The sequence below is a fragment of the Cnephaeus nilssonii genome, assembly GCF_951640355.1.
Source record: "Cnephaeus nilssonii genome assembly, chromosome: 16".
Lineage (NCBI taxonomy): Eukaryota > Metazoa > Chordata > Mammalia > Chiroptera > Vespertilionidae > Cnephaeus > Cnephaeus nilssonii.
The window spans coordinates 43,770,555-43,794,722 of NC_137087.1; the positions used below are offsets into that span (position 1 = coordinate 43,770,555).

Genomic DNA, 24,168 nt, shown 5'->3' on the forward strand with positions numbered 1-24,168 from the left:
TGTGGTGTTTGACCTTTGAGTTCAGGAGTTACTATAGTAACCAGTCTAAGGGAATAGTGACCAATCAGAGGGGATATCAAGGCACCAGGATCTGCAGCCTTTATAAGCCACAGGGAAAAAGAACTCAGTGGGACCCTTTTCCCCTCCCCATGTGGGAATCCATTCTGTGGGACTCTTTCCCTCTCCCCACGTGGGAGTCTGTACTTGTTCTTCAATAAATTTCCACCTTTGCTATACTACTCTCTGACCGTGGATTCATTCTTTGACTCTGGCAGACAAAGAATCCGGGTTCCAGTCCAAAAATTCCATTTCATTGAGATACAGACCTGTACACCCAAAATCTTGGTGTAGAAGTTTTTGGTCTTATCCCTGGTTATCTTCCATCTGTACCCTGTCACCCTCCCCCACATACTAGCTACCCCTTCCTCCCCCGACCCCACACACACCAAAGTAAGGGGGCTACCTTATTCCCTTCATTCTGAGGACCAGGTCTCCCTAGATCACCGTCTCCAGTCTCTAATGGTACAATCATAGTGCCCACCAGTTCAAACCATTCCTATGAGCCAGAAGATCTTACTTCAGGACTCCTGAAGCAGCCAGCTCCTTCATACTGCCACTGCCTCCACTCCAGACCTCCCAGCGGGGATGAGCTGTCCCCACCCCAAGTACAAAGATGACTCTCAGTTCCAACTCTTTTCTTCCCCTTACAGTCCCAGAAGCAAGTGCAAAGTCTCGATTTTCCTAAGGATTTTTATTGATAGTCACCAGGGAAACCCACACTGTCCAATGGAAGAATAGAGTCAGAGCCTAGCACATCTTAATCCAAAGATCTCTGAATCCTGGGGCCATTTCTTTGCCTGGTTTTCCTCAGGCTCCAGCTTCATCCTGGTTTACAGCCCCTTCAGTTCCGTGTTCTGTAGGAGGTTGGGAGTAGGATCCTCCACTGAGCGTTCATGGACTGTCTCCTCAGGTTGGGGAGGTAATCACTCCCCACTCCTCTGCAACATTGTAATCTCCCCACATGAGAGTCTCCTCGCTTATATGACTTCCCCTTCTCTTCTACAGGGAAATTCTATGGGGAAGACAAGAACCCAATAGGTTCTAGAAGTAGGTCTCTAGATGTCCAATGGGTAAGACTCACTGGTAAGTAGGAAGACATCTAGATATCGCTACTCTTGGATGCTATATTTTTCAGAAATCATGACTATCCAGATGCTTGGGGAAATCACTACCCTTCCTTTATTCTGTTTGCTATTGACCTTTTTGGTTGTTTGTTTAATCGCTACAGCACAGATGGGAAGCACAGGGTGTGAGAGGCCCAGGGGGAGATATTATTTCACAGAGCTATGCAGAGCTACATAGCTACACACAGAAACACTGAGTCACAAGCCTAAGCATGACGCTCAGTTAACACACAAAAACATGGGCTTAAAAGGCCAAACACAGGATAGGACTTAGAAGCAGCAGTGGTGGGAACTGTTGCCCTAGAAATAGAGGGAATGTGCAGAGGGGGCCTCTGGGAAGGCAGTGAGAGAGGAGCCTGCTGTCTGATGCTTTAGGACCCCTCCCCCACCATTGTCCTGCCCACCCTCGACTCCCCAGGGGGCTGGAATCACAGCTGTGGCTGGCTACACGTGTTCCCAAATGCCTGCTCCCCCTGTTAGAAGAAAAAGGGACAGACAGGTCATTAGAGGATTTTGTGTCCCACTTTCCTTTTATCTGGATCTGATTCTCCAATCCCAGACCATCTCCTAGAGGCCAACGCATCCCTCAGGCCAGAGCAACCACCTTTAGGCCTTGCTCCCACCCCCTAACCTCCCCTATATATTGACTATTGTAAAGAACATGTCACCCCAATAGCCTGAAAACAGATCTCTCAAAAATGTTTTGCCTCCACCCACTGAGTGGAGAAGATGGTAGAGTTCAACTGTGGGGAGCCAAGGGGACTCAGATGAAGGGTCACTCACCATGCCTGGGGAGGGAGCCAGCTGTCCCTTCCTCTCCAGCATTCTTAGCTTTGAGCCCACAGCATCAACCTGGGCCAGGACTCCTTCCAGGACAGACTCCAGCTGCAGAACTCTTCTTGTGAGCCTGTTCAGGATTTGAGAGAGACCAAGGAAGCAGAAATATGTGCTTGGGGGATTGAGTGTCTGCAGAGGAAGGAGAACAGAATGGTGTGTGTCTAGATGGGAGAAAAGAAGGTAAGACCCAGCCTTTAGGGAGAATTAAATGGGGGCAGAAGTTCTTCCTAGGCTAGGACAGAGGATTAGAAGGTTGTGAAAGAAGTTCAAGGTAGGATATTTAAACACAGTCAGCCCTGGGTCCCTGGCTGCACGTACGTGTAGAATTCTTCTCCTGAAACCCAGTCACCTGCTCCGGTAGCCTCTAGATCTGATTTGCCTGATGAACTCCTCACAACGGACCAGCCCAGGTTCTCAATTTCAGCATTGAGGGCCACCTGATCAAGAAGTCAGAGGTCAGAAAGGAGAAGATGACTCTGGGAAGCCATCAGCTCTGGTTCTAATTCGCTTTCAGGAACAGGCCTTGGGCTACAGTTCTTGCTGTGCCCCTTCCCTCTCAAACTCTGGAGACAATGGAATCAGAATAGTGGCACTGGACACGAAGCTGGCCCAACCTCTGGAAAGGAATCACAACCCAAAGAAATAAAACACGGGCTCCTTGAGGCCTTGATTAATGAGGTGTTCACTAGAGGCCAACTCAGCTTGGGAGAGGAGGGACAATACCAGAATTCCTCGTACTGTCCCTCCTGCCGTTGACTTTTTGGTCTACACTAGATAAGGATGGAGCAGGTATATTATGGACAGCTAAGGATAAGAGTTTGAAAAATCTCAAAAGGAAGGAATCATCAGGGATTCTTAAGCAATTGGACCTTTCCCCCTACAGACTATTTTAGAGCAATGGTTCTCAACCTTGGCTATGCATTGGAATCACCTGGGAAATTATAAAAAGTACTGATTTCTGGGGTCCCCAACTTCCACACACACAGTGATTCTGGTCTAGGGTGTGGCCTAAGTATAAAGATTTTTTTAAAATCCTCACCCAAAAATATGTTTTTTATTGATTTTAGAGAGAGAGGAAGCGGGGGGGGGGGGGGAAGAAATATCAATGAGAGATAAATATTGATGGGCTGCCTCCTGTACACACCCCGACCAGATATCAAACCCACAAACCACCTGGCCAGGGCTGAGTATGAGGACTTTTAAAGGCTCTCGTGCATTCTAATATGCAGCAATTTGAGAACCACTATTCTAGAGAGCTCTTTCCTGCTCATCTATTGGAAGATTTTCAGTTTGGGTTTGTGTTCTGGGTGAGTAGACAGGGAGGGGAGGGTGAGCAATTTCCTTATACTACCTCTCTACCATCCAGCTGAGCTCACCCTCTCCTCCTCCAGGTCTTGTTGCATTTGTTTTTGCTCCTTCTCATCCAGGACATGATTCCCATCTTGGTCAAACCTGGTGAAGGTAGCCGTGAGCTCAGTGATCTCGTGCTCTTTGTGCCCCAGTCTGAGGAGAACAGGATGATAAAATAACTTCTGACAAGCTGTGGCTCTGATCTCTTGATTATGGACTCAATACTCTTTTAGCCAGACTCTGGCAGGAGTCTCATTCTCTAGGGAAGAAAGGGATCACCTCATAGGAAAGCTGGGATCTCCAAAGTCTAGCAATTTTACCCCCAAGAAATCACTTGAGTCTATTTCTTTCATTCCTGTCTCCTGGTTCAGGCCCTTGTGATCTCCTACAATGCAAAATCCCTTTGCCTTAAATAACCTGCCCTCCATTTCTTCAGCTTCCCCTTTACTCCCTACTTGAAATCCATTCTCTTTAATGCAACTAGAGTAATTAATCTTTCTAAAGTATGGGTCTAAATATACCCCTTCCCTGCTTAAAATGCCTCTTGAGCATCCTATCCTTTGGATAGAGTAGTAGTGTTTGAGGCTTTTTCCAATGTGGTCCATTTCTATGGCCTCATCTCCTGCTATGTCCCACCTTTCACTGGATACCTTAGCAATGATCAACTACTTATTATTCAGTGTCTGGCCTACAGCTGGTGCTTACAATATATTTCTTCAGAGTTGATTAATATGTTTAACTGGGAAGCTGGGTGAGAATAGCTAAGGAAATAGACCAGTGTTTGTGAGGGAGCATGGAACCAAGATCAGAGTTTTGTGGGAGTGAGCGATGTATACAACGATCATGGAATTATATTACATTACTCCCAAGAGTTGGTTCAACAAAGTCCAGAACATTATAGAACATGGTCATAGACCTTTAAACCAAAGGCACAATTCTGAAGGACAGGATCAGAGACATATAGGCCAAGGTCAAAAGCCTATTAGCCAAGGACAGAGACCCATAGGCCAAGATCAGAGGCTTATAGGCAAAGGATGTATGGTTGAGGGTCAAGGATTTATAGACCAATATTAGAGAAAGTTGGATTGCTGATTGCTCACTCCCTCAAGGTGTTAGTGAAATCCTCAAACTGGATCTCCTGCTCCCCACCCTGCAGGACCTTCTGCACATCCGAAACCTGTTTCTTCCTGAGACGCAGCCTCAGTAGGGTCTTGTTGTAGCCCTGGAAAGGGAAACAGGCACCAGTTCCCACAGCCTCCTCCTCATCCCTTCCCCTCACCCCTATCCACAGGCTTCCAGGGACAAATTGAAAGGACACAAGAGCACAGGCCCCCACATTAGTCAGGAACAGACCAGGACATAGATATGTAGCTCAAGAGATTGAGTAGTTACCTGTTTCAGGAGGTCAGAAATCTGTAGCTCATCCTTCTGTCCAGCCAACTCCTCCTTGACCTCTGAATATGTGTCATTGATGATGGCAAGAAACATGTTCTGGAGGGTAAGGCAGGGATGTGGGTCCTCATGCCCAGACCCACTAACAGCATGGAGCCCACTGGCTCTATTAATGTTCTAAAGGGGCCATGCTTTCAACCCCAGATCTGCAGCCCACTAACCCCTGAATCTCAAGGTTCTCAGAGCCCAGCCTTTCAGCACAGTCCTGTTAGTGATGGATCATGGAGTGGTGACCTCACTCCATTGCTACAGTAACCTGACCAAAAAGATACTCCAACATATGCCACAGTCCCTTCATGTAAGGGCCCACCAAGCACTGAAGCCAGAAACTTTCCAAGGTGTTAATATAATTGTGATCTCCTTATCACCAATCCATGTCTGTATCCCTATCCATTGATCAAATAAAGAAACCTGCTACTTTGTTAATAAAAATAAAACCCAGATATTTCATGGTTGTCAGGAAGAAAGAACAAATACACAACAGTGGTAGTAAAAACAGCTAGTGATCCCCACAGGAAGGGGAGTTTTGTAGAATAGGTGTGGAAGCTTTTAGGTGAAGCCCCTTCTAATGAGGCATTTTTCTCTCTCTTTCCATCCTTGGAGAATACAGGTTTGATGTTAGTGAGGTAGCCTGCAGATTCCCTTATACTGTGCAAACTACCTGACCATGCTGACCACACTTACCAATCATATTAGCCAGCTCTCAGAAGATCCAGCCCATCTCACAACACACTCCCCATCTTTGATTTAAAAAACCCATTGTAATCTTGGATGCAGAACAGGGTGCAGGTGTCAAAACCCCACCTTGCAGTGCTTCTACATCTCCCCCTTCAGGTCCCAAATCCCCACCCTGTTTTCAGAAGGACCCTCACCAGAAGCACGAAGAAGACGAAAAAGACATAGGTGACAAAGTAGGCAGGTCCCAGGATGCGGTTGGCATTGTTGATAGCATTGTAGTCAAAGTCCCCAAGGATGATCCGGAACTGAGTGAAACTGAGAGACCGGGTTCTGGGTTTTACCCAGAGCCTAACCATAACCCTGATCCCGACCCATACCCCATCCACTTTCCTAACTTCTCTTTAGTGGACTCAGACAGACCCCTCACTGCACCTCCAACCCAATCTGATAGAGACAGGACAGGATGCACAGATACTTGAGCGCACGCATCTGGGCCTCCAGAGACTCTCACACAGATGCTTTAAGCACAGACATGCCCACATGAATATACCCAGCTTCCCCAAGGATACATACACTCATGGAGTTGGAGGGTGAGGGGCCAGGGAAGAGTGAAGGGGACAGGACACACACATGCACTTGATGAAAGTACTAAAGTTTTCCACTTGGGTCCCGAAAAGCAGGTAGCCGAGCTGGGCATAGGCGAAAAATACGATGAAGAACATGACAGCGAAGCCCAGGATGTCTCTGGCACAGCGGGCCAGCGTGGAGGAGAGCTGGGTCATGGTTTTGTTGAAGCTGATGTACTTGAATATCTGAAAGGACCATGTTGAACCAAGCAATTAAGAAAGAAAAGAGAAAATCTTTAAACAATCCACTTCAGGGGACTACGGAGGTCACAGGAGTTGCCAAAACAGGCAAGGGAAATGAGACAAGTATCGAGGAAGGGAGAATGAGTGCACTGAGGTGAAACTGGGAGTAAGGAGTCCCAAGGTACCTTGATCCAGGCAAAGAAGAGGTTGACGGCATTCATGTTGTTGTACTGTGTCTGCCAGAAGGCGAGGAACTCGAAGTCAGCGTATGTATTTGGCTGCTGCAGGAGCTTCCCCATCAGCCTATTCACCTCAAGAGTTCGGAATATGTGAAAGCCCACAGCTACAATGGAGAGCTGTCATCACAGGGGTTGAGGGGTCAGAAAAGTCAAGGGGATCTCAAGGGAAGTTCAGCGATGAAGTTATAGGGGTAACACAGGTGGGAAACAAAACATCCTTCATTGCTGCGTTGTTGACTATCCCAGGTTCAAGTGGAACTGGATAGGATTATTAGGGAGCGTCTTAAAGCCCAAGAGAAGGTTCTGGGGCCAATGGTAAATACCTCGGTTGTAAAGGACCATAGAGGACTGGAGCCAAGTAACTTTATTTCCCCCACCACTTCCCAGCCTCGCTCAGGAAATTAATGTGTCTTATTAATAGGAATGAGACAAAGATGAAGAGGCAGGATATTTTAATACGAGAGAAAAGGCAGGAGTTTCAAGGGGATCATAAAGGCAAGAGACAGATGAGGAACAGAGTATCAAGTACATAAGGAAAAGAGCAGGGTCTGGATCAAAAACTAGAGGGAGAAGGGATGTGGGAGACAAGGCTTTCCCAGGGCTGAGTCAGGGGAACATCAGCCTCTTGCTCAGAGAGCTGTTACACAGGGATTTGACCAGAAGTCATAAGGAGGACTTGGGACTCTAAAAGGAATAACTCAGGGCCCCTATCAGGGTAGATCCCCCATCTCCTCCCAATATGTCCCAAGTCCAAGATATCTGTTCCTCACCAAAATGACCACCAGGTCCAGAATGTTCCAGATGCCGCTGAGGTAGCGAAGTCGGTGGGCATGGAGCTCCAGGATCTCCTCCACCACATAGTAGAAGATGAAGATGCAGAAGATGATCTCACAGCCAATGATAAAGAAGTCCCAGGTGCTGACATAGCGAATCAGCTTAACTGTGCGGATTTGCCAGGATGGGATGGCACCTCCTGTAGCTGGAAACTCCACCACCAGTCTGTGGGAGGAGAGACGTCTGGTGGGGCCTAGGCTGGGACAGTTACTCCCATTCCCTTCTCTCCCCATCCCCAGCACAGGTTGCATGTTTAGGGAAGGGTCTTGAGCAGAGAAGAGAACCAGGAATCATGGATGGAGGGATGCAGTAGGGAAAGGGGACCCACCTCAGAACACAGAAAAGATTGATGTTGGCATTGTAGACGGAGAAGTCGATGAAGACCACCCGAGTGCCCCTGTCTAGCCACAGGCTCTCCTGAAGGTCCCGGAGTGCCTCTGCACTGCCCTGTCGGGATCCCGGAAGGTCCAGGTAGTAGCCGCCTCCACTGTAGCTTGTGAGCTGGCCCCAGTGAGAAGAGCCCCCCAGCTCATCCTGTGAGTGGTATGTCCACCTGCCAAGGAAGAAGCCATCTAAGCAGATGTCTGAGTTAACCAAAAGCTCATCTCCCAAGGCAATGGCAATACTTTATGATTATCTGGACTTTACAGTTTCATACATATTATATATACATATCACATATATAAGGTCTCCCAAAAATATATATATATATACACTTTGAATAAGTAAATCCAATGTTTCTTTTCTGATTTAACCCATTGAAATTAATAATTATACATTTTGGGGACACCCTGAATGTATATTTCACATATAGTATCTTGTTTTGTGTTTAACATCTGTTTTAGAACCGAGGATAAACATTATCCACATTTTGCAAATGAGGAAACCAAGACTCAGAGGTGTCTGAGATTATCCAGCTAGTTAGTGGCCAAACTGAAACTCAAATGTAAATCTCCTAATTTTTCATGATGTCACCCAAGAGTATGGATGACATACCCAAGCCCCACTTTTGACCCCACCCTGAGTAGTCCCCTTACAGGAAGCACCTGGCCCATATAATACAAAAAAGTCCCTCTCTATTCTTGTGGTCATGTACCTAGCTGGGTAACCTCATGAATGTTCTGATTACAAACTTTCTACCCTGGACCCCCTTTCTTTCCTGTCCTAGCCATACTTGCCCCCTTTCTCCCCTAATTTGTCATCCATACTTGATTCCTTGCTGCTCTCCCTATCAGTTCCAAGGGTCAGACTTCCAACCATGACTCATATGACAGTATCGATGCTCCATCAATTCTCCATATTCTCAAGTGACTTCTGGGCAAGAAAAAAATGCCATCTCTGGCAGGAATCCCTCCAGAGTAAGGCAAATGTGACTGTAACCTGTGTGTGGAAACAAGTCCCGAGGCTATGGCTCCGTCTGCTAAGGTACCTTCTCTGTTCCTGAAAGACTCAGACCAAAGTCTCCAAACAGCCAAAGTTGGGACTCAGAGAGATACCCCTCCCCATTTCTCCGAGTACCCCAAGGCTCTCCCTCTACTTTTCCCTATGGCTCTGTGGAAGTGGTTTCCAAACCTTGGGATGGTGTCAGGCCCAGAGGGGCAAGCCCTATAATATTGGTGTGGGAACTCACGCTGTGCCATTGAGGGGCCCAAAGGGGAGCTGCTCTTCTTTGTCCGGAGAGTAGACGTCATAGCAGCTCACAATGTCCTCTCGGAAGTCCTCATGTACCACACAGGAGTCATTGCGGACCCTCAGCTGCCGCAGCCTTGGCACCCCCAGCAGCAAGTTCTCATAATAGATGAAGGAGTGGGAGCCATGGCCCAGGCTCTGGTTGTTGTACCATTTGGTCCAATACAAACTGTCCAGTAGTGGGCCCTGGGCAAACTAGACCACAAGCAGGGTTGAGCCTGACCCAGCCTCATCCTGACCTCTACTCTTAGAATGACCTTTGCCCTCACTCCCTGTTCCCCCACTTTGTCTCTAGTCTGCTTCTGTTGGACTCCTCAGCTGACCCATGAACCTTAATCAGATCTTGACCTGTGGCCTTACTCTTTATTTAATATGTATTTAGAAGTTCAGTCTTACCTCTGACTTCCCATACTAGTCTAATTACTGGCTTGATGCCCTGATCATCATCCTGATCTCTCACCTACCTCCACCTTAACTTTAATCTGACCCATTAATTCTTTCATGACTCTTTGGTTCAGCCTGATGCTGGAATGATCTGGTCTCTGGATATGGTCTCATCCATTGTCTGACATACCTGAACTCTGGCCTGTATGTGGCCTCATCCCTCAGGCCATTGAGAAGGAGAGGTTATGTCATACTCACATCCCAGAAGTCTGCCATGCTGCTGATGGCCTGGAAGGAGACTCTGGTGTCTGATGGGGTATGCAAGAAGAGCTCAGACATGACTTTGGTGTAGTAATAGGCACTGGAGCTTGTCATCCCATAGGTCACTAGAAACGAAACCAAAAGGCATTCTTCTCACTGTTCCCATCTCCATTCTCCAGAAACAACAACAATAACAAACACAGAAAAACCCATTGCCCTTGGGCAGCAATGCTGCCTAGATGGAAGTATATGGAACCCCCCCCCCCCCCTAGAGTTGACTGGGGAGGCTGATGATGGCACTGGGGAAACCAGGGACTGCATTAAGGAAGAGTTGTGGCTACAAGGTCTCCTCCTTCCCTCCTAACTCACCTCAGAGAGACTGAACTCCACTCAGTAATTGTCTCTTGACATTGCCATTATGAAAATTCACTTTTCTCTTCCTGAACCAGCTTAACTTCCTAGTTCTCACTCCCTGGAGCCAAGAAATGTTCATCTTCTGCGTCAGACAGTGCTTCGTTTTGTTTGCCTTATATTTATGCCCTTGGGAAAGTGCCTGAAAATTCTAGAGTACTCCAAGGCCTTGGCCAAACACCTTACAATGGAGATGTGGTCTCCTGGACCCTGGAGACAGTTTGCAGCCATGGGGGTCAGAGGTAAGCATGGTACCTCTGGCCCCATTGCATCCTGATGGGCACAGTTTTCACCTGAGAGAGGAACTCAGAGCATCACAGATAAAAAATAAAAAAAAAAGACCTGACCTTTGCTCTGAAGAACTGGATCTCTACCAACCACCCTAAGACAGACACCCAGTCTAAAGTAGGGCTGTCAAGGGAAAGTATAAGTTTTCTGATTAAAAGGCAGAATTTGAAGAGGATAGCCATTTATTTTACAGATTGATCCTTACTGGATTCCCTAATTTGCTAATATTATGATTTATTTTGTTGCTAAATATTTTAGCTAGGTCATGAAAGAGAAAGAAAGATTAAAGAATTGTTGTAGATTAAAAGAAAGTAAAGAAACATGACAACTAAGTGCAATGTGTGCATTTAGTTAGGATTATATCCTGGACCATAATTTCTTTCTTTTGCTATAAAAGCTATTAGTGGATTAATTGGTGAAAGTATAATAAGGTCGATTTATTAGATGATAGTATGGAATCATTGATAATTTTCTGACTTTGATAAAAGAATGTCCTTGTTTTCAGAAAATATACATTGAAGGATAGGAGTAATGAGACATTTTTGTCTGCAATTTACTCTCAAACAGTTGTATGTATATGTAGATAGATATCTAGAGAGAATGATACAGGGAAAGCAAGCATGGTAACGTGTTCCTATTTGAGAAATCTGGGTGAATGGAGCTAAGAATACTTTGTATTACTCTTGCAACTTTTCTGTAAGTCTGTAATTATATAAAAAAAATGTTTAAATAGGGTTTGCTGGCCTCTAATGGGCAATTCCCTTTTAAGAATTTTCCTTTTCAAATCTTGGGTTACATTTCCTCCTACCACCCCATCTGGAAAAGGTATGACTTGGGGTGGACTGGAGCTTGTCCATAATCTTGGAGGGTAAAGGGGCCAATATGGCCTCAGATTAGACACAAGTAACATCATACTTTTCCAAGGGGGACATCAGCAAAGAAGGAAGCTTGTTACTTCACATTTCCCCATTTCATTCCATGAAGTCCAATAAATGACTTTACTTCTCTTTAACCCAAATCTGTGATTACCTATCCTAAGTATCTGGAAGACTCAGACTCAATTTTCTGGATCTGGAAAACAAACTTCTGCATCCTGAGAGCCCATTCCATTACACAGTTAGAGGTAATGGTCAGTGAGCTGAACTTTTCCTAATGACAATCGGCTGATTAAATTGTTGCGCCTTCAGAATAGCCACTAGGTGGTACTCGTTGCCATAGCTTTTTCTCTAATTCTCCAAATCTGTTACTGCTCAGAATTAACATTGCTTTGAACTGGTTGTCAACTCTTTTTTTATTATTATTTTTAATATATTTGTATTGATTTCAGAGAGGAAGGGAGAGGGAGAGAGAGATAGAAGCATCACTGATGAGAGAGAACTGTTGATTAGCTGTTTTCTGCAACCCTTGCATGTGCCTTGACCGGGAATCAAACCATGACCTTCTGGTTCATAGGTCAATGCTCAACCACTGAGCCACTCTGGCTGGGCTAAATCCCTATTATTAAGGTTGAGCTGGCTCAGATCACTTCACCCTCATATGAAAAGAACTTTGTAACTCTCTGTGTTTGGATGGGCCATAGTAACTGAGTATGCTAGGAAAGGCGTGAAATCATCATCCTATGGCCATTCCTAATCTTTGGCAACCACTTCTAGCCTTTCTGATCCTTCATAAGCATTATTCTGATGCTTTCAAACAGATCTCAGTTTTCTAGTGGGTTAAATTTTACTTTTCAATATTTTTTAAATTTATGCCTTGATGTGAAATGACAACGGATATTTATTGAAAGCTCACTTATGCTAGGCACTATACAAAGCACCTTATTTGTTTTTCACCAATCTCACATTATTCTCATTTGATATATAAGGAAATCAAGGCTTCCAGAGATTTAAGTATCTTGACCTATCTTGCCAAAGGCACATGGCTAATATCATATGAACCAAGGCATCTTATTCCAGATTCCATACTCTCTCCATTACCATTGTGCCTTCACTAATGTCATAGTTCTATGTAACCAATTATTTTCTGCCATCATTATGTAGCTGTACCACATAAGAAATAGAAGCTCACCTATAATTTCCTGAACCTCCACTATACTTCTGTTCCTTCCCTTGTCAATTCTAAGAATGCTCGGTCAAAAAGATAACTTTAAAAAAAAGAAAGAAAGGTAACTTTTATGGAGGTTCCTCAAAAAATTAAAAATAAAACCACTATATCATATGATCTAGCAATTCCACTTCTGGGTAGTTATCCAAAGAAAATGAAATCACTATCTTGCAAAGATATCTGCACCCCTATGTTCACTGCAGCATTATTTACAATAGCCAAAGCATGGAAACAACTTGTATATTCATCAACAGATAAGTGGATAAAGAAAATGTGCTGTATATAAATACAATGGAATATTATTCAGCCATCAGAAAAGGAAATCCTGCCATTTTCAACAACGTGGATGGACCCTGAGGGCATTATGTTAAGTAAAATAAGTCAGACAGAGAAAGACAAATACTGTATGATTTTACTTATATGTGGAATCTTAAAAAAACAAAAACAACAACACCCACCCCAAAACACCAAACTCATAGATGCAGAGAACAGACTGATGGTTGTCAGAGGCAGGAGGTGAGGGGGGGCGGTGGTGAAATAGTGAAGGTGTCAAAAGGTACAAACTTCCAGTTATGAGATAAATAAGTCCTGGGGATGTAATGTACAACATGGGGACTACAGTTAATAATACTGTATTATATATTTGAAAATTGCTAAGAGAGTAAATCTTATCTTAAAAGTTCTCATGACAAAAAAATTTTAAGTATGCATGTTGATGGATGTTAATTTATTGTGGTAATTATTTTGCAATACATACATATATCAAATCAGATTGCACACCTAAAATTAATACAATATTAGATGTCAATTATATCGCAATAAAAAAAGAAATACATCTTCTTCCTGATCTCCAAGCTTACTTCAACCTCTTTTGTTGATGCAAGATTCCACCAATCGATGGACAGAACCTTAAAATCCACTAAAAGAAAAGTAGAGTGAGCCTGGCCAGTGTGGTTGAGCCAACACTGGTTGAGTGTTGACCTATGAACCAGGAGGCCGAAGTTCGATTCCCGTTTTGGGTACATGTCTTGTGTTGTGGCTCAATCCCCAGTGTGGGGCGTGCAGGAAACAGCGATCAATGATCAATGATTCTCTCTCATCATTGATATCTTTCTCTGTCCCTCTCTTTTCCTCTCTGAAATCAATAAAAATATATTATTAAAAAAAAAGAAAGTAGAGTGATATAGGCAGGCATTTGCTTATAACCAGTGATGGATAAAGAGCATCCAATTGATGTTAATTGGCATGTAGTCACAAGTCACAAAGGCCAAGGGTCTCTGCCCTCCTCCCCAACTCCATGGTGATCAGACCCAGCCTTGTCCTGGCTCAGAGCCACTCCTATACAGGGCCAGTTCCAGGTGCACCTTTGAGATAACAATATTGTCTCCTAAAACAAACAGCTATTGTTTCCACACAAAGACCTTCAATGTTTTCTCCATCAACAAAAGGCTACAGCCATCCTGCCAAGAAGACAAAGGACTGGAAGCTGTTTCATAAATGTCATGATGGTGAGAGGGGAGGGGTGGAGGCAGAAAGATCATTCTCCAGCACTTTCTCTGCCTGGGAATAGAACCAACTCCACCTATCAGGGATCATTCTGAATTACTGATCATTTCTCAACTATTTATAATGACAATAATAACAGCTTCCTAATCTGTGGAACAGAAATAATCATATCTATTTCTTACAGGACTGTTGTCAGGATCGAATGAGGTAAGAGTTGTGAAAGCTCTTTGTAAGGTTTAAAGGGTTACATACTGATAAGGTTATTATGAGAAGATGGATGGTTCACCCACATTGCCTGCATTAAAAAGATAGCTCCACTTTAGCCAGATGTGATACCAAATAGCCCTGGTGTCTAGTTCCACCTAGTTCCTAGAATAAAGCATGAGGGAGAAGAAATGTGGTCAGTATGGCTGACCATTATAATTTTCGAGGGCCCATCCCAGGCCAAATTGCTGTGCAGGTGATGTCTAACTTCCTTGGCTGTTTTCAGCCCCAGGAACCCAGATCCTGGAAATGAGCCCCCTGGTGGTTGTCCCATACCTAGGGTCTAATGCTCCAAACTTCATCCCCCAATTGCTCCGTTGCCCCTCTTAACACTTACCTTCCTTATGCAATTAACACAAAATAAATGCACACAATAAATTAAAACATGAGAAAAGTGTCCATCCTCACTAGTGATCAGGACAAATAAATTAAGGCAAATTGCACCACTTGATGCTTATTTAATAATTAAAACTATAAATGAAAGTATCCAATGTCGGTGAGCTTGTGACAAAATTGGTACTAGCAGCATAATAAATGTGTATGATCCTTTACAGAGGCAAAATGACAACACATAGAAAGCACTGAGGAGATATTCCTATCTTTTGGCCTAGTAATATCTCTCCCTGGAAATTCCCAAGGAAATAATTCAATAAAAGTGAAAAAAAACCTGCAAGGACAGATATATTTACCTATAATAGGCAAATATTGAAACAAGAGAAATGCTTTAGTTAATTGTGGAATGACTGTAATCATTAAAATGAAAATATAAAAACTACTTACAAACATGAGGAAATGTTTATGATATAAATGTAAGTGAAAGTGTAAAATATGATACAACTAGGTAAAATGTGTAAATATATGGATAAGGACTGGTAATGTGAAAATATCTTTGGTGTTGTGGTGGTGAATTATAGGTGAATTGTATTTTAAGATTTTTTAAAAATGTTTATGTCAGCTTTTAATATATTTTTATTGATTTCAGAGAGGAAAGAAGAGGGAGAGAAAAACAGAAACATCGATAATGAGAGAGAATAATTGATCAGCTGCCTCCTGCATGCCACACACTGGGAATTGAACCCAAAACCCGGGCATATGCCCTGACCGGAAATCAAACTGTGACCTCCAACCACTGAACTACACTAGCCAGGCTATATCAGTTTTTAACTACAGCAATACAAAGAAAAGAAAGCAGTCAGGTAGTAGAATTCTATCAAGATTCTGCTTCTGTTATGGTAGGGCAGGGAGCTGTTCTTGCTAAGATGTTGATGGGTTGTTGAGACTAATGTGTGACACATCTTCAGAGAGACTGTAGTGGACTCCAGCAGGTAACAACCTCAGAATTTGAGTCAGGCCAACAGACACCGAATTGGATTCCTGCTTCTGCCACTTACTGACGGTGTGGCCTTTAACAAGCTATTTCGCATATCTAAACCTTTCCTAAAATGTAAAATGGGAGTGATAACAGAACCAATTTCATGGGCTCATTCAGAGCAATCAATGAGATAATGTAGATAGCATAGTGCTAGGCACATTGAAAAATTATTCAATAAAGACTTGTTGTTTGTGCTGTTAATGATGCTGGTGGTGGTGGTAGTGAAAAAATAGGGTCTTCTGGAGAAAATGCCTTAACTTAAAGGTCTAATGTCAGAAGTGGATGCTGCTCAAATGGCACCATCCCTATATGTGGAGCAAACTACAAACCAGGTATTTTAAAAATAGACTTTACCTTTTAGAGCAGTTTTAGGTTCAGAGCAAAAATTGTGCGGGAGGTACAAAGATTTCCTATACATCCCTTACCTCTATATAGCATAGCCTCCTCCACTATCAAAATCCCACACCAGAGTGGTACATCTGTTACAATCATGAACCTACATTGGCACAGCGCTATCATCCAAAGCCCATAGTTCACATCAGGATTCACTCTTAATGTTGCACATTCTATGGGTTTGGACAAAAGTTCAACATGTATCCATCATTATCATATCATACAAGTAGTTTCACTACCCTAAAAATCCCCTGTGCTCCATTTATCCAACCCTCCCTCTCCTTGACCCCTGGCAATGGATGATCCTTTCACTATCTCCATACTATTTCCTTTTCCAGAATGTTATATAGTTGGAGTCAAACAGTACATAGCCTTTTCAGATTGGCTTCTTCCTTGAAAGGTATTTTTACAACCATCTAGAAGCTCAAGTTAGTGTTTTGAAATTTCATTCGGTAATACAAAGATGATTACTACCAGTGATTGTGTTAAATTCTTTATACATGTAATCTCCATAATATACTAGTGTTATTATCCTTGTTCAACCAAAAAAGGAACTACCTAAGGTCACAAAACCAGTAAATGGCAGAGCTGGTATCTGAATCTAGTTTGCCTGACTTCAGTGTTCACATCTTTCCATTATGCCACAGTGTTTACCCTAATACCGAACACGGGCCCCTGAGCATCTGAGCCCGTCACAGGAGCTGACAGAGCAAAGCACACTGGTAAAGGTGCATGTCCAACCACATGGCACTGCAGCTCTTAGAAGACAGCATCCTGATAGACCAACGCAGAAGCCACCCTGCAGACTTGCATCCCTATCCTTAGGCAGAAGAGCTTAGTCAGTATACCTTGTCAGAACACTACTAGCCAACTTAGATGGGTCTAGTTACGTGCTTCTTAACCATTTTGCATTATTCCCCAACCCAAGAGCCTCTTTAGACATTTTCTTTTTAATCATTCCCCTCCCCAATTAACTTTTTTTAAAAAAAATAAATCTTTATTGTTCAGATTATTACAGTTGTTCCTCTTTCTCCCCCTTCTCCCCATAGCTCCTCTCCACCCGGTTCCCACCCACCCTCTGCCTTTAGCACCCCCGCCCACTGTCCTCATCCATAGATGTATGATTTTTGTCCAGTCTCTTCCTGCACTTCCCACACCCCCTTCTCCCCAAGAATTGTCAGTCCACTCCCTTTCTATGCCCCTGATTCTATTATATTCACCAGTTTATTCTGTTCATCAGAGTTTTTATTCACTTGTTGATAGATATGTATTTGTTGTCACTTTGTTGTTCATAATTTTTATCTTTACCTTTTTCTTTTTCTTCCTCTTCTTAAAGAATACCCTTCAGCATTTCATATAATACTGGTTTGGTGGTGATGAACTCCTTTAGCTTTTTCTTATCTGTGAAGCTCTTTATCTGACCTTCAATTCTAAATGATAGCTTTGCTGGGTAGAGTAATCTTGGTTGTAGGTTCTTGCTATTCATCACTTTGAATATTTCTTGCCACTCCCTTCTGGTCTGCATAGTTTCTGTTGAGAAATCAGCTGACAGTCGTATGGGTACTCCCTTGTAGGTAACTAACTGTTTTTCTCTTGCTGCTTTTAATATTCTCTCGCCCTTGGCATTTTAATTATGATGTGTCTTGGTGTGGTCCTCTTTGGATTCCTTTTGTTTGGGATTCTGTGCGCTTCCTGGACTTGTAAATCTATTTCTTTCACCAGGTAGGGGAAGTTTTCTGTCATTATTTCTTTAAATAGGTTTTCAATATCTTACTCTCTCTCTTCTTCTGGCACCCCCATAATTCTGATGTTGGTACGCTTGAAGTTGTCCCAGAGGCTCCTTACACTATCTTCATAATTTTTGGATTATTTTTTCTTTTTTGGGTGTTTTTTGCTTCTTTGTATTTCAAATCTTTGACTTGGTTCTTGTGATCCTCTAGTCTGCTGTTGGGTCTCTGTATATTATTCTTTATTTCAGTCAGTGTATTCTTAATTTCTAGTTGGTCCTTTTTCATATCCTTGAGGGTCTCGGAGGTTTCTAGAAGATTCTTGAGTAACCTTATAACTGTGGTTTTGAACTCTATATCCAGTCATTTGCGTTCCTCAATTTCTTTCATTTGTGACCTGTTTCTTTGTCTCTAAATTTTGGCTGCTTCCCTGTGTTGATAGGGTGGCTTTGTGTGCTAGGTGTCCTATAGGGCCCAGTGGCTCAGCCTCCCCAGTTACCTGAGGTAGACACTCTTGGTGCACCCCTTTGTGGGCTTTGTGCACAGTCTTGCTGTAGTTAAGCCTTGATTGTTGTTGATATCACTGGGAGGAATTGACCTCCAGGTCAATTGGCTGTGAGGATCAGTTGTGTCTACGATGGAAGAACTTCTGCACTGGATACACCCTTATGGGGCAAGACTTGCTTCAGTGGGGCTTTGGCACTCACTGAGTCTGCCCCCTGAGTGTGTCTCTTATGGATCTGAGGAGTTGTAATCTGGATAGACTCACTCTGACCACTGGGTACACTGGCTCTTGGATCTCCAAGGAGGTGCAAAGTCAGCAACTGCCTGAGACCACCCAGCAGGAGCTACAGAGAGATCTGCAGATTCCTCTTCTTTGTTTGGGTTTTGGAGGTGCCCAGATGAGGCCCAGCTGTGAAGCAATGGAAGCTGCTGTCCAGCCTTGGGCCTTCTTTTGGAGGCTCTGGGGCTCTCTGACCCAGCTACAGTTTGTTTGGTTTTAGATTGCAAAAGGCCAGGCCATTCATATGCAAAAGCCTCTGTGCACATCTTGGGTTGGGTTGTAAATTGGGTGGGGTGGGGGTCTCAGGGAATCACCAGGGTAGAACAAACAGCAATGGCTAACCATCAGCCCTGCCCCAGAGAGGTCCCCAGGTCTCTGTGTCCCGCGGCACCATGCAGGAACAATGATCACTGCAAGCACCTCTGAGAGAAAGCTGCCCTCGTGTTCCAACCCAATGCCAGACAGTCCAGTTTCTCCCCGTATGAGTCTGGGTCCCCAGAGTCTCACCCGGAACTGGAGTTCAGAGCAGTCAGGAGTTTGTATCTCCCTCCTGATTGAAAAAGACAACAGCGTACTCATTTGCCAGCCCTTTTCTGCACACACGCCTCCATACCTCCACACTTCACTTCTGCACCTCCGTACCTCCTCCCAGTCTCAGTGTGCTTTTCTCTTTCCTTCTGGTTGTATAAATTCCACTCAGCCAGCCTTTCCATGGTTCTGGATGATATTCGTTTTGTCTTTTAGTTGTAGTTTTGAAGTGGTTGTGTGAGGCAGCAAGTTCAGGTGTTTTCCTATGCCACCATCTTGGTTCCTCCCCCAATTAACTTTTAATACCACATATGTACTCTTATTTGCTTGTGTGTGGTGGCCTTTTCAGAGGGCCAAAAACTATTGTAAAACTTAAGTTATTTTGCCTTTGAAGAAACTATTTGCACCCCTTTAGGGTTTAGGGAGGCTGACAGGATGTTGAGATGTCAGTGAGGTGAGGTTAATGTACAAGGCTGGATGGTGTCTGAAGATTTGCCTAAAAAAAATGAAGAGGCCTGGAGAGGATGGGGGCTAGGAAACTAGTATTAGTACTTTTTTACTGAATGTTGTAGGAACCATCCTATCTAATAAAAGAGTAATATGCAAATTGACCATCACTCCAACACACAAGATGGCCACCCCCATGTGGTCAAAGATGGCCGCCCCCATGCAGACACAAGATGGCCGCCACAAGACGGCCAGTAGGGGAGGGCAGTTGTGGGCAATCAGACCAGCAGGGAGGGCAGTTGGGATGGCTCAGACCTGAAAGAGAGGGCAGTTGGGGGTGATCAGGCCTGCAGGGGAGGGCAGTTGGGGGGGACCAGGCCTGCAGGGGAGGACAGTTAGGGGCAACCAGGCCTGTAGGGGAGGGGAGTTTGGGGAGACCAGGCCGGCAGGGGAGGGCAGTTGGGGGCAATCGGGCTGGCAGGGGAATGGTTAGGGGGTGATCAGGCTGGCAGGCAGAAGTGGTTAGGTACAATCAGGCAGGCAGGCAGACGAGCAGTTGGGAGCCAGCAGTCCTGGATTGTGAGGGGGATGTCCGATCCAGGATCGGGCATAAACGGGCAGTCGGACATCCCTTGAGGGGTCCCAGATTGGTGAGGGTGCAGGCTGGGCTGAGGGATACACCCCCCGTGCACAAATTTCATGCACTGGGCCTCTAGTCAGAATATGAAAGCCTCCAATTTCTTTTTCATAAGGAAGTTCTTGAGGGGGCTGACACTTTGTGGATAGGGAATTCTCAAAGTCAAAGGCAGTTAATGACACACCCTCAGGTAGTTTAATGGTTTCAAGATCTTTTAGTAAGAGCCCAACTCCATAGGAGTTGGAGGTTTTCAGAGGTTTAAAGGTATCAGACTAATTCTCTATCACCCTCCATTACATGTTGGATTCATGACACTGCAGTATAGTTTTATGATGTCTGTTGTGAGTTGAAAATAATGGTAGGTATTATTTATCATGTGCTAGGTGCTGCACTAAGCATATTAGTGGGCCATTTGATTTAACCTTTACAACAATCTTGTCAGCCAGGTATGATCATTCTCCAAGACTAATAGAGGTTAGTAAACTTGCTCCAGATCACACAGCTGATAATTGAAAGTGCCAGACCTTGAACCCATTCGGGCTTCAGGGAGTCATACGGATGTAGATGGCTCAAGAGAAGAAAGTTCTAAAAAGGAGAAGGTAAGCCCCTGAAAGGCCCAAGAATCAGCCAACTCTGTATCCCTCAGTTCAAAATCTGGCACAAAGGATGGGGCTCCATGAATGGATGGAAATAGAGCTGCCCTGCAGTAGAATGGGTTCCCCATGAAACAGCGAGATCCCCATGGACACTCCCCACAATAGGGCTGGTTTGACACTAGATAGAGCACTATAGAGGGGATCACAGAGAAGGGATTTTTGCATCCTTAAACTTGATGACCCCTAAAGCTCACGCGTCCTGTAATTATTGGACTGAGTCTATGATTCAGACTTTGGGAAGTCACAGCTCACCTAGCATTCAGCAGTGCATTGAGATCTTAAAAAGTGGAGAACATGGGTAGATAGGACTTATGGGCTCCAGAACCCACGCTTACAGAAGAGTCAGAAGTGGCGCCCCATAACTCTGGGGAGCTAGAAACCTCTCAATCTTGCTGCAAAGGCTAATCTGGAAAAACAGACGTTCAAATCATTTACTATAGAGAAAGGCTCTGCCTGTGGGTTTCAGCTGCTGTCATGGGATCTGAAAAAGAAGAGGAACACACTCCTTCCTAGCAGATGGTGAAAACAAAAATCAGTATGTCAACAAATGAGTTTCTGACAGTTGTTTGCTGAAAGCAATCAAATGAGCCCCACAAAATGCACACTGTGGGGTTGACCGTTGTTCCCCACATGCACTGTCTCTTTTCAGTCTGTGATGAGGGTCCATGGTAAACACTGAGAATTGCCCCCCTCTGTCCCCATGGAGTGAGTCCCAAATTACAGGTAGATGCAAGTGCTTAGCTTTCTGGAGGGCTCACACAAATGTGGGTGGCTCACAAAGATGACAAATTTTTCTATCAACACTGATATCAGACCTTCAGATTCCACTTTCAAAAGAGTCATGCATCCTAAAAACAACAACGAAAACCAGAGTCTTCTGTGGGGCATAAGGTACCTATTGATGGAGGTACCTTAGTTGTACAATCCAAGGAGCAGCTTTAATCAACACACACACACACACACACACACACACACACGCACAATTCTGTGAAATTAGCCAAACCTCACTTGTTGTGCAAGTTTTTAAAGAAGTAATTACTTGAGTACAAAGCACCCTTATCTATAGGCTATACAGAATCTGTTGGGTCCAACTTTATTATTATCTACATTTCTTTGCATCTATCCTTTTGTGATTCAGCATTTTATCTTTTTCACTTGCTTCTCTCAAAACCAAATCTCCCCAGTTTGAGTCTATAGGTAGAGCTTCGCATCTCTCCTGTGGCCTGGTAGTCTCTTGTATGGGAGAACCTAAACTGCATCGACCACCACCACACTATTTGCATCTCCAACCCCCCTCCACCCCCTTTTTTTTCAGGGGTCTGAGCTCTAAGACCTGCTGAATCTTTTTCTTCCTTCCTCTAAAGAAACATGGAACAGACATAGTATAATAACTATGTGAAACCCACCAAAGTATGTTTCCCAAACAGAAAGGAGTGGTCTTCTCCCAAACTCAGCAACTAGATCTTTTTAAACATAATATTTTCAGCTGAAAAGGTCATAAATAGAATTTTGTTATTAATATCAAGATCCCAGGACACAGCCTGCTCACACGGATAGATGCTGTCCCCGAGATGTTGCCTGCAGAAGTACGTACACAGATGCTGTACTCGTAGTTGCTTCTCACAGACAGATGTTATTGTACACAGAGACAGCTGTTACTCACAGAGACAGATGTCCACCAGGAACACGATGTACACCAAAAGCTCCCGCAGGGTGGTCTTGACATAAAGTTCCCGGTTCTCAGCTGTATTCTCAGTCAGGGTTGTCCCCCAAAGTCCTAAGAGGCATTGGAGAGATGCCCAGGATCCCCAACAGCGGGGTCCCTCCTAGTTATCCCCACCCATCAGTTCCTGTATTTTACTCCCATTTCCATCCCAGCCCCTTTCCTCACTCATCATCTTATCCCTTGGCTGATTCTAGCTACTCTAACCATGCCTGTTCTCCTCCATCTAAGTCCCCAAATGAAGGCATGGGAAGAAGGCACTTGGTCCAGGTGGGACAGTCCAGAGCAGTGGTTCTCAACCTTCCTAATGCCGCGACCCTTTAATACAGTTCCTCATGTTGTAGTGACCCCCAACCATAAAATTATTTTCGTTGCTACTTCATAACTGTAATTTTGCTACTGTTATGAATTGTAATGTAAATATCTGTGTTTTCTGATGGTCTTAGGCGATGCTGCTAGTGGTTCTCAACCTGTGGGTCGTCTAAGACCATCGGAAAACACAGATATTTACATTACGATTCATTAACAGTAGCAAAATTACAGTTATGAAGTAGTAACGAAAATAATTTTATGGTTGGGGGTCACCACAACATGAGGAACTGTATTAAAGGGTCGCGGCATTAGGAAGGTTGAGAACCACTGGTCTAGAGCATCATCAAATCCATGTCTTTCCTTTAACTAGCTCCCATGTACCGTTCTGGGACCCCAGGTGATGACCGTGCCAGGCTTCCCCTCTGGGGAACATGGGCTGGCTCCTGTGTTCTAGGGCATGCAGCTCTAACACAGACAAACCTCAAAGAGACATGAAAGTCCACCTCTTCTTTAGATCACTTCCCCCCACCAAAAAGCTTTTGGTGACCCCTTCCCCTGACTCCAGTATCCTAGGAAAACCGTCCCCCACCAGCTACCTCTGATGCCCCGACGAATCTGGAGGCAGCAGGTGGACACCAGGGTCCTGTGTGCCTTCTCCTGGGGTCTGTCTTCATGTTTCGTGGCCTGGGGCTGGGGGGGCACCGCACTGGAGATGGTGCAGATCCTCAGCGTCCCGTGTGGGGAGGGGGGACCACTATAGGCGGGGTTGTCCCAGGCTTCGCGCCCCAGATTTTGCAGCTCCTGCCCCTCGGGACTTTCCACGGCATTCATGGGGAATGAGGTGGGGACCTGACACCTCAGGTATCCACTCTCACCTGAGAAAGAGGGAGCAAAGGCCCAGCCCAGCCAGGCCAGCAGAGAGCAAAGGGCGTCTGAGAGCAGCTGGTCTCACCCAACCTCTGCCTCCTGCCTTTTGTAGGGGAAAATCTGTGGCCGCTGGGGGGGAGGGGGGGAGGGAAAGGGAGCGGGGGAGGGCCATCAATCCTGTCAGGGGCTCTCTTTCTCTCCCTTCTGCTGCAGGTCCCAGGGGAGAAGGAGGAAGGGGTGGGAGGGATCTGTGAGGCAGGGGTTTGACGAACTCTTTTTTTTGAGAAAAGGGAAAATGAAGAAGATGTGAAGACTTGGGTGGAAGGAAGGAGGGGTGAAAGAGGTGAGCGCTGCGGGGAGAGGAGAGCTGCTTGCAGATGGGGCTTGATGGAGGGGTGGTCCTGAGCCCAGTGAGACAGAAGAGGTGATGAAA

At 44.7% G+C, this 24,168-nt stretch overlaps 1 protein-coding gene across 1 annotated transcript; it reads right to left on the bottom strand.

The window, feature by feature from the left end:
* Window positions 1-1,601: 1,601 nt before the first annotated feature.
* PKD2L1 (polycystin 2 like 1, transient receptor potential cation channel) lies at window positions 1,602-23,738 on the bottom strand. The gene is made up of 15 exons (XM_079793415.1): window positions 23,465-23,738; window positions 22,497-22,610; window positions 9,715-9,842; window positions 9,014-9,267; window positions 7,712-7,936; window positions 7,320-7,548; window positions 6,496-6,666; window positions 6,132-6,313; window positions 5,696-5,816; window positions 4,764-4,862; window positions 4,472-4,593; window positions 3,398-3,524; window positions 2,340-2,458; window positions 1,968-2,091; window positions 1,602-1,657 (listed from the first exon to the last, which is right to left on the bottom strand). Exons 1-15 carry the CDS (start codon window positions 23,697-23,699, stop codon window positions 1,613-1,615), a joined length of 2,295 nt encoding a protein of 764 aa, XP_079649541.1. The 5' UTR covers window positions 23,700-23,738; the 3' UTR covers window positions 1,602-1,612.
* Between the last annotated feature and the right edge of the window lie 430 nt (window positions 23,739-24,168).

What these genes read in the sequence shown, in the direction of transcription:
- PKD2L1 (XM_079793415.1), bottom strand. Translation starts at nt 23,699, where the DNA reads ATGAATGCCGTGGAAAGTCCCGAGGGGCAGGAGCTGCAAAATCTGGGG. An exon ending in TTTCTGACCTCCTGAAACAG is followed by an intron (nt 4,594 to 4,763) that starts GTAACTACTCAA and finishes TTCCCTTTCCAG; the next exon opens with GGCTACAACAAGACCCTACT. An exon ending in TGGCTCCCTCCCCAGGCATG is followed by an intron (nt 1,658 to 1,967) that starts GTGAGTGACCCT and finishes TTCTTCTAACAG; the next exon opens with GGGGAGCAGGCATTTGGGAA.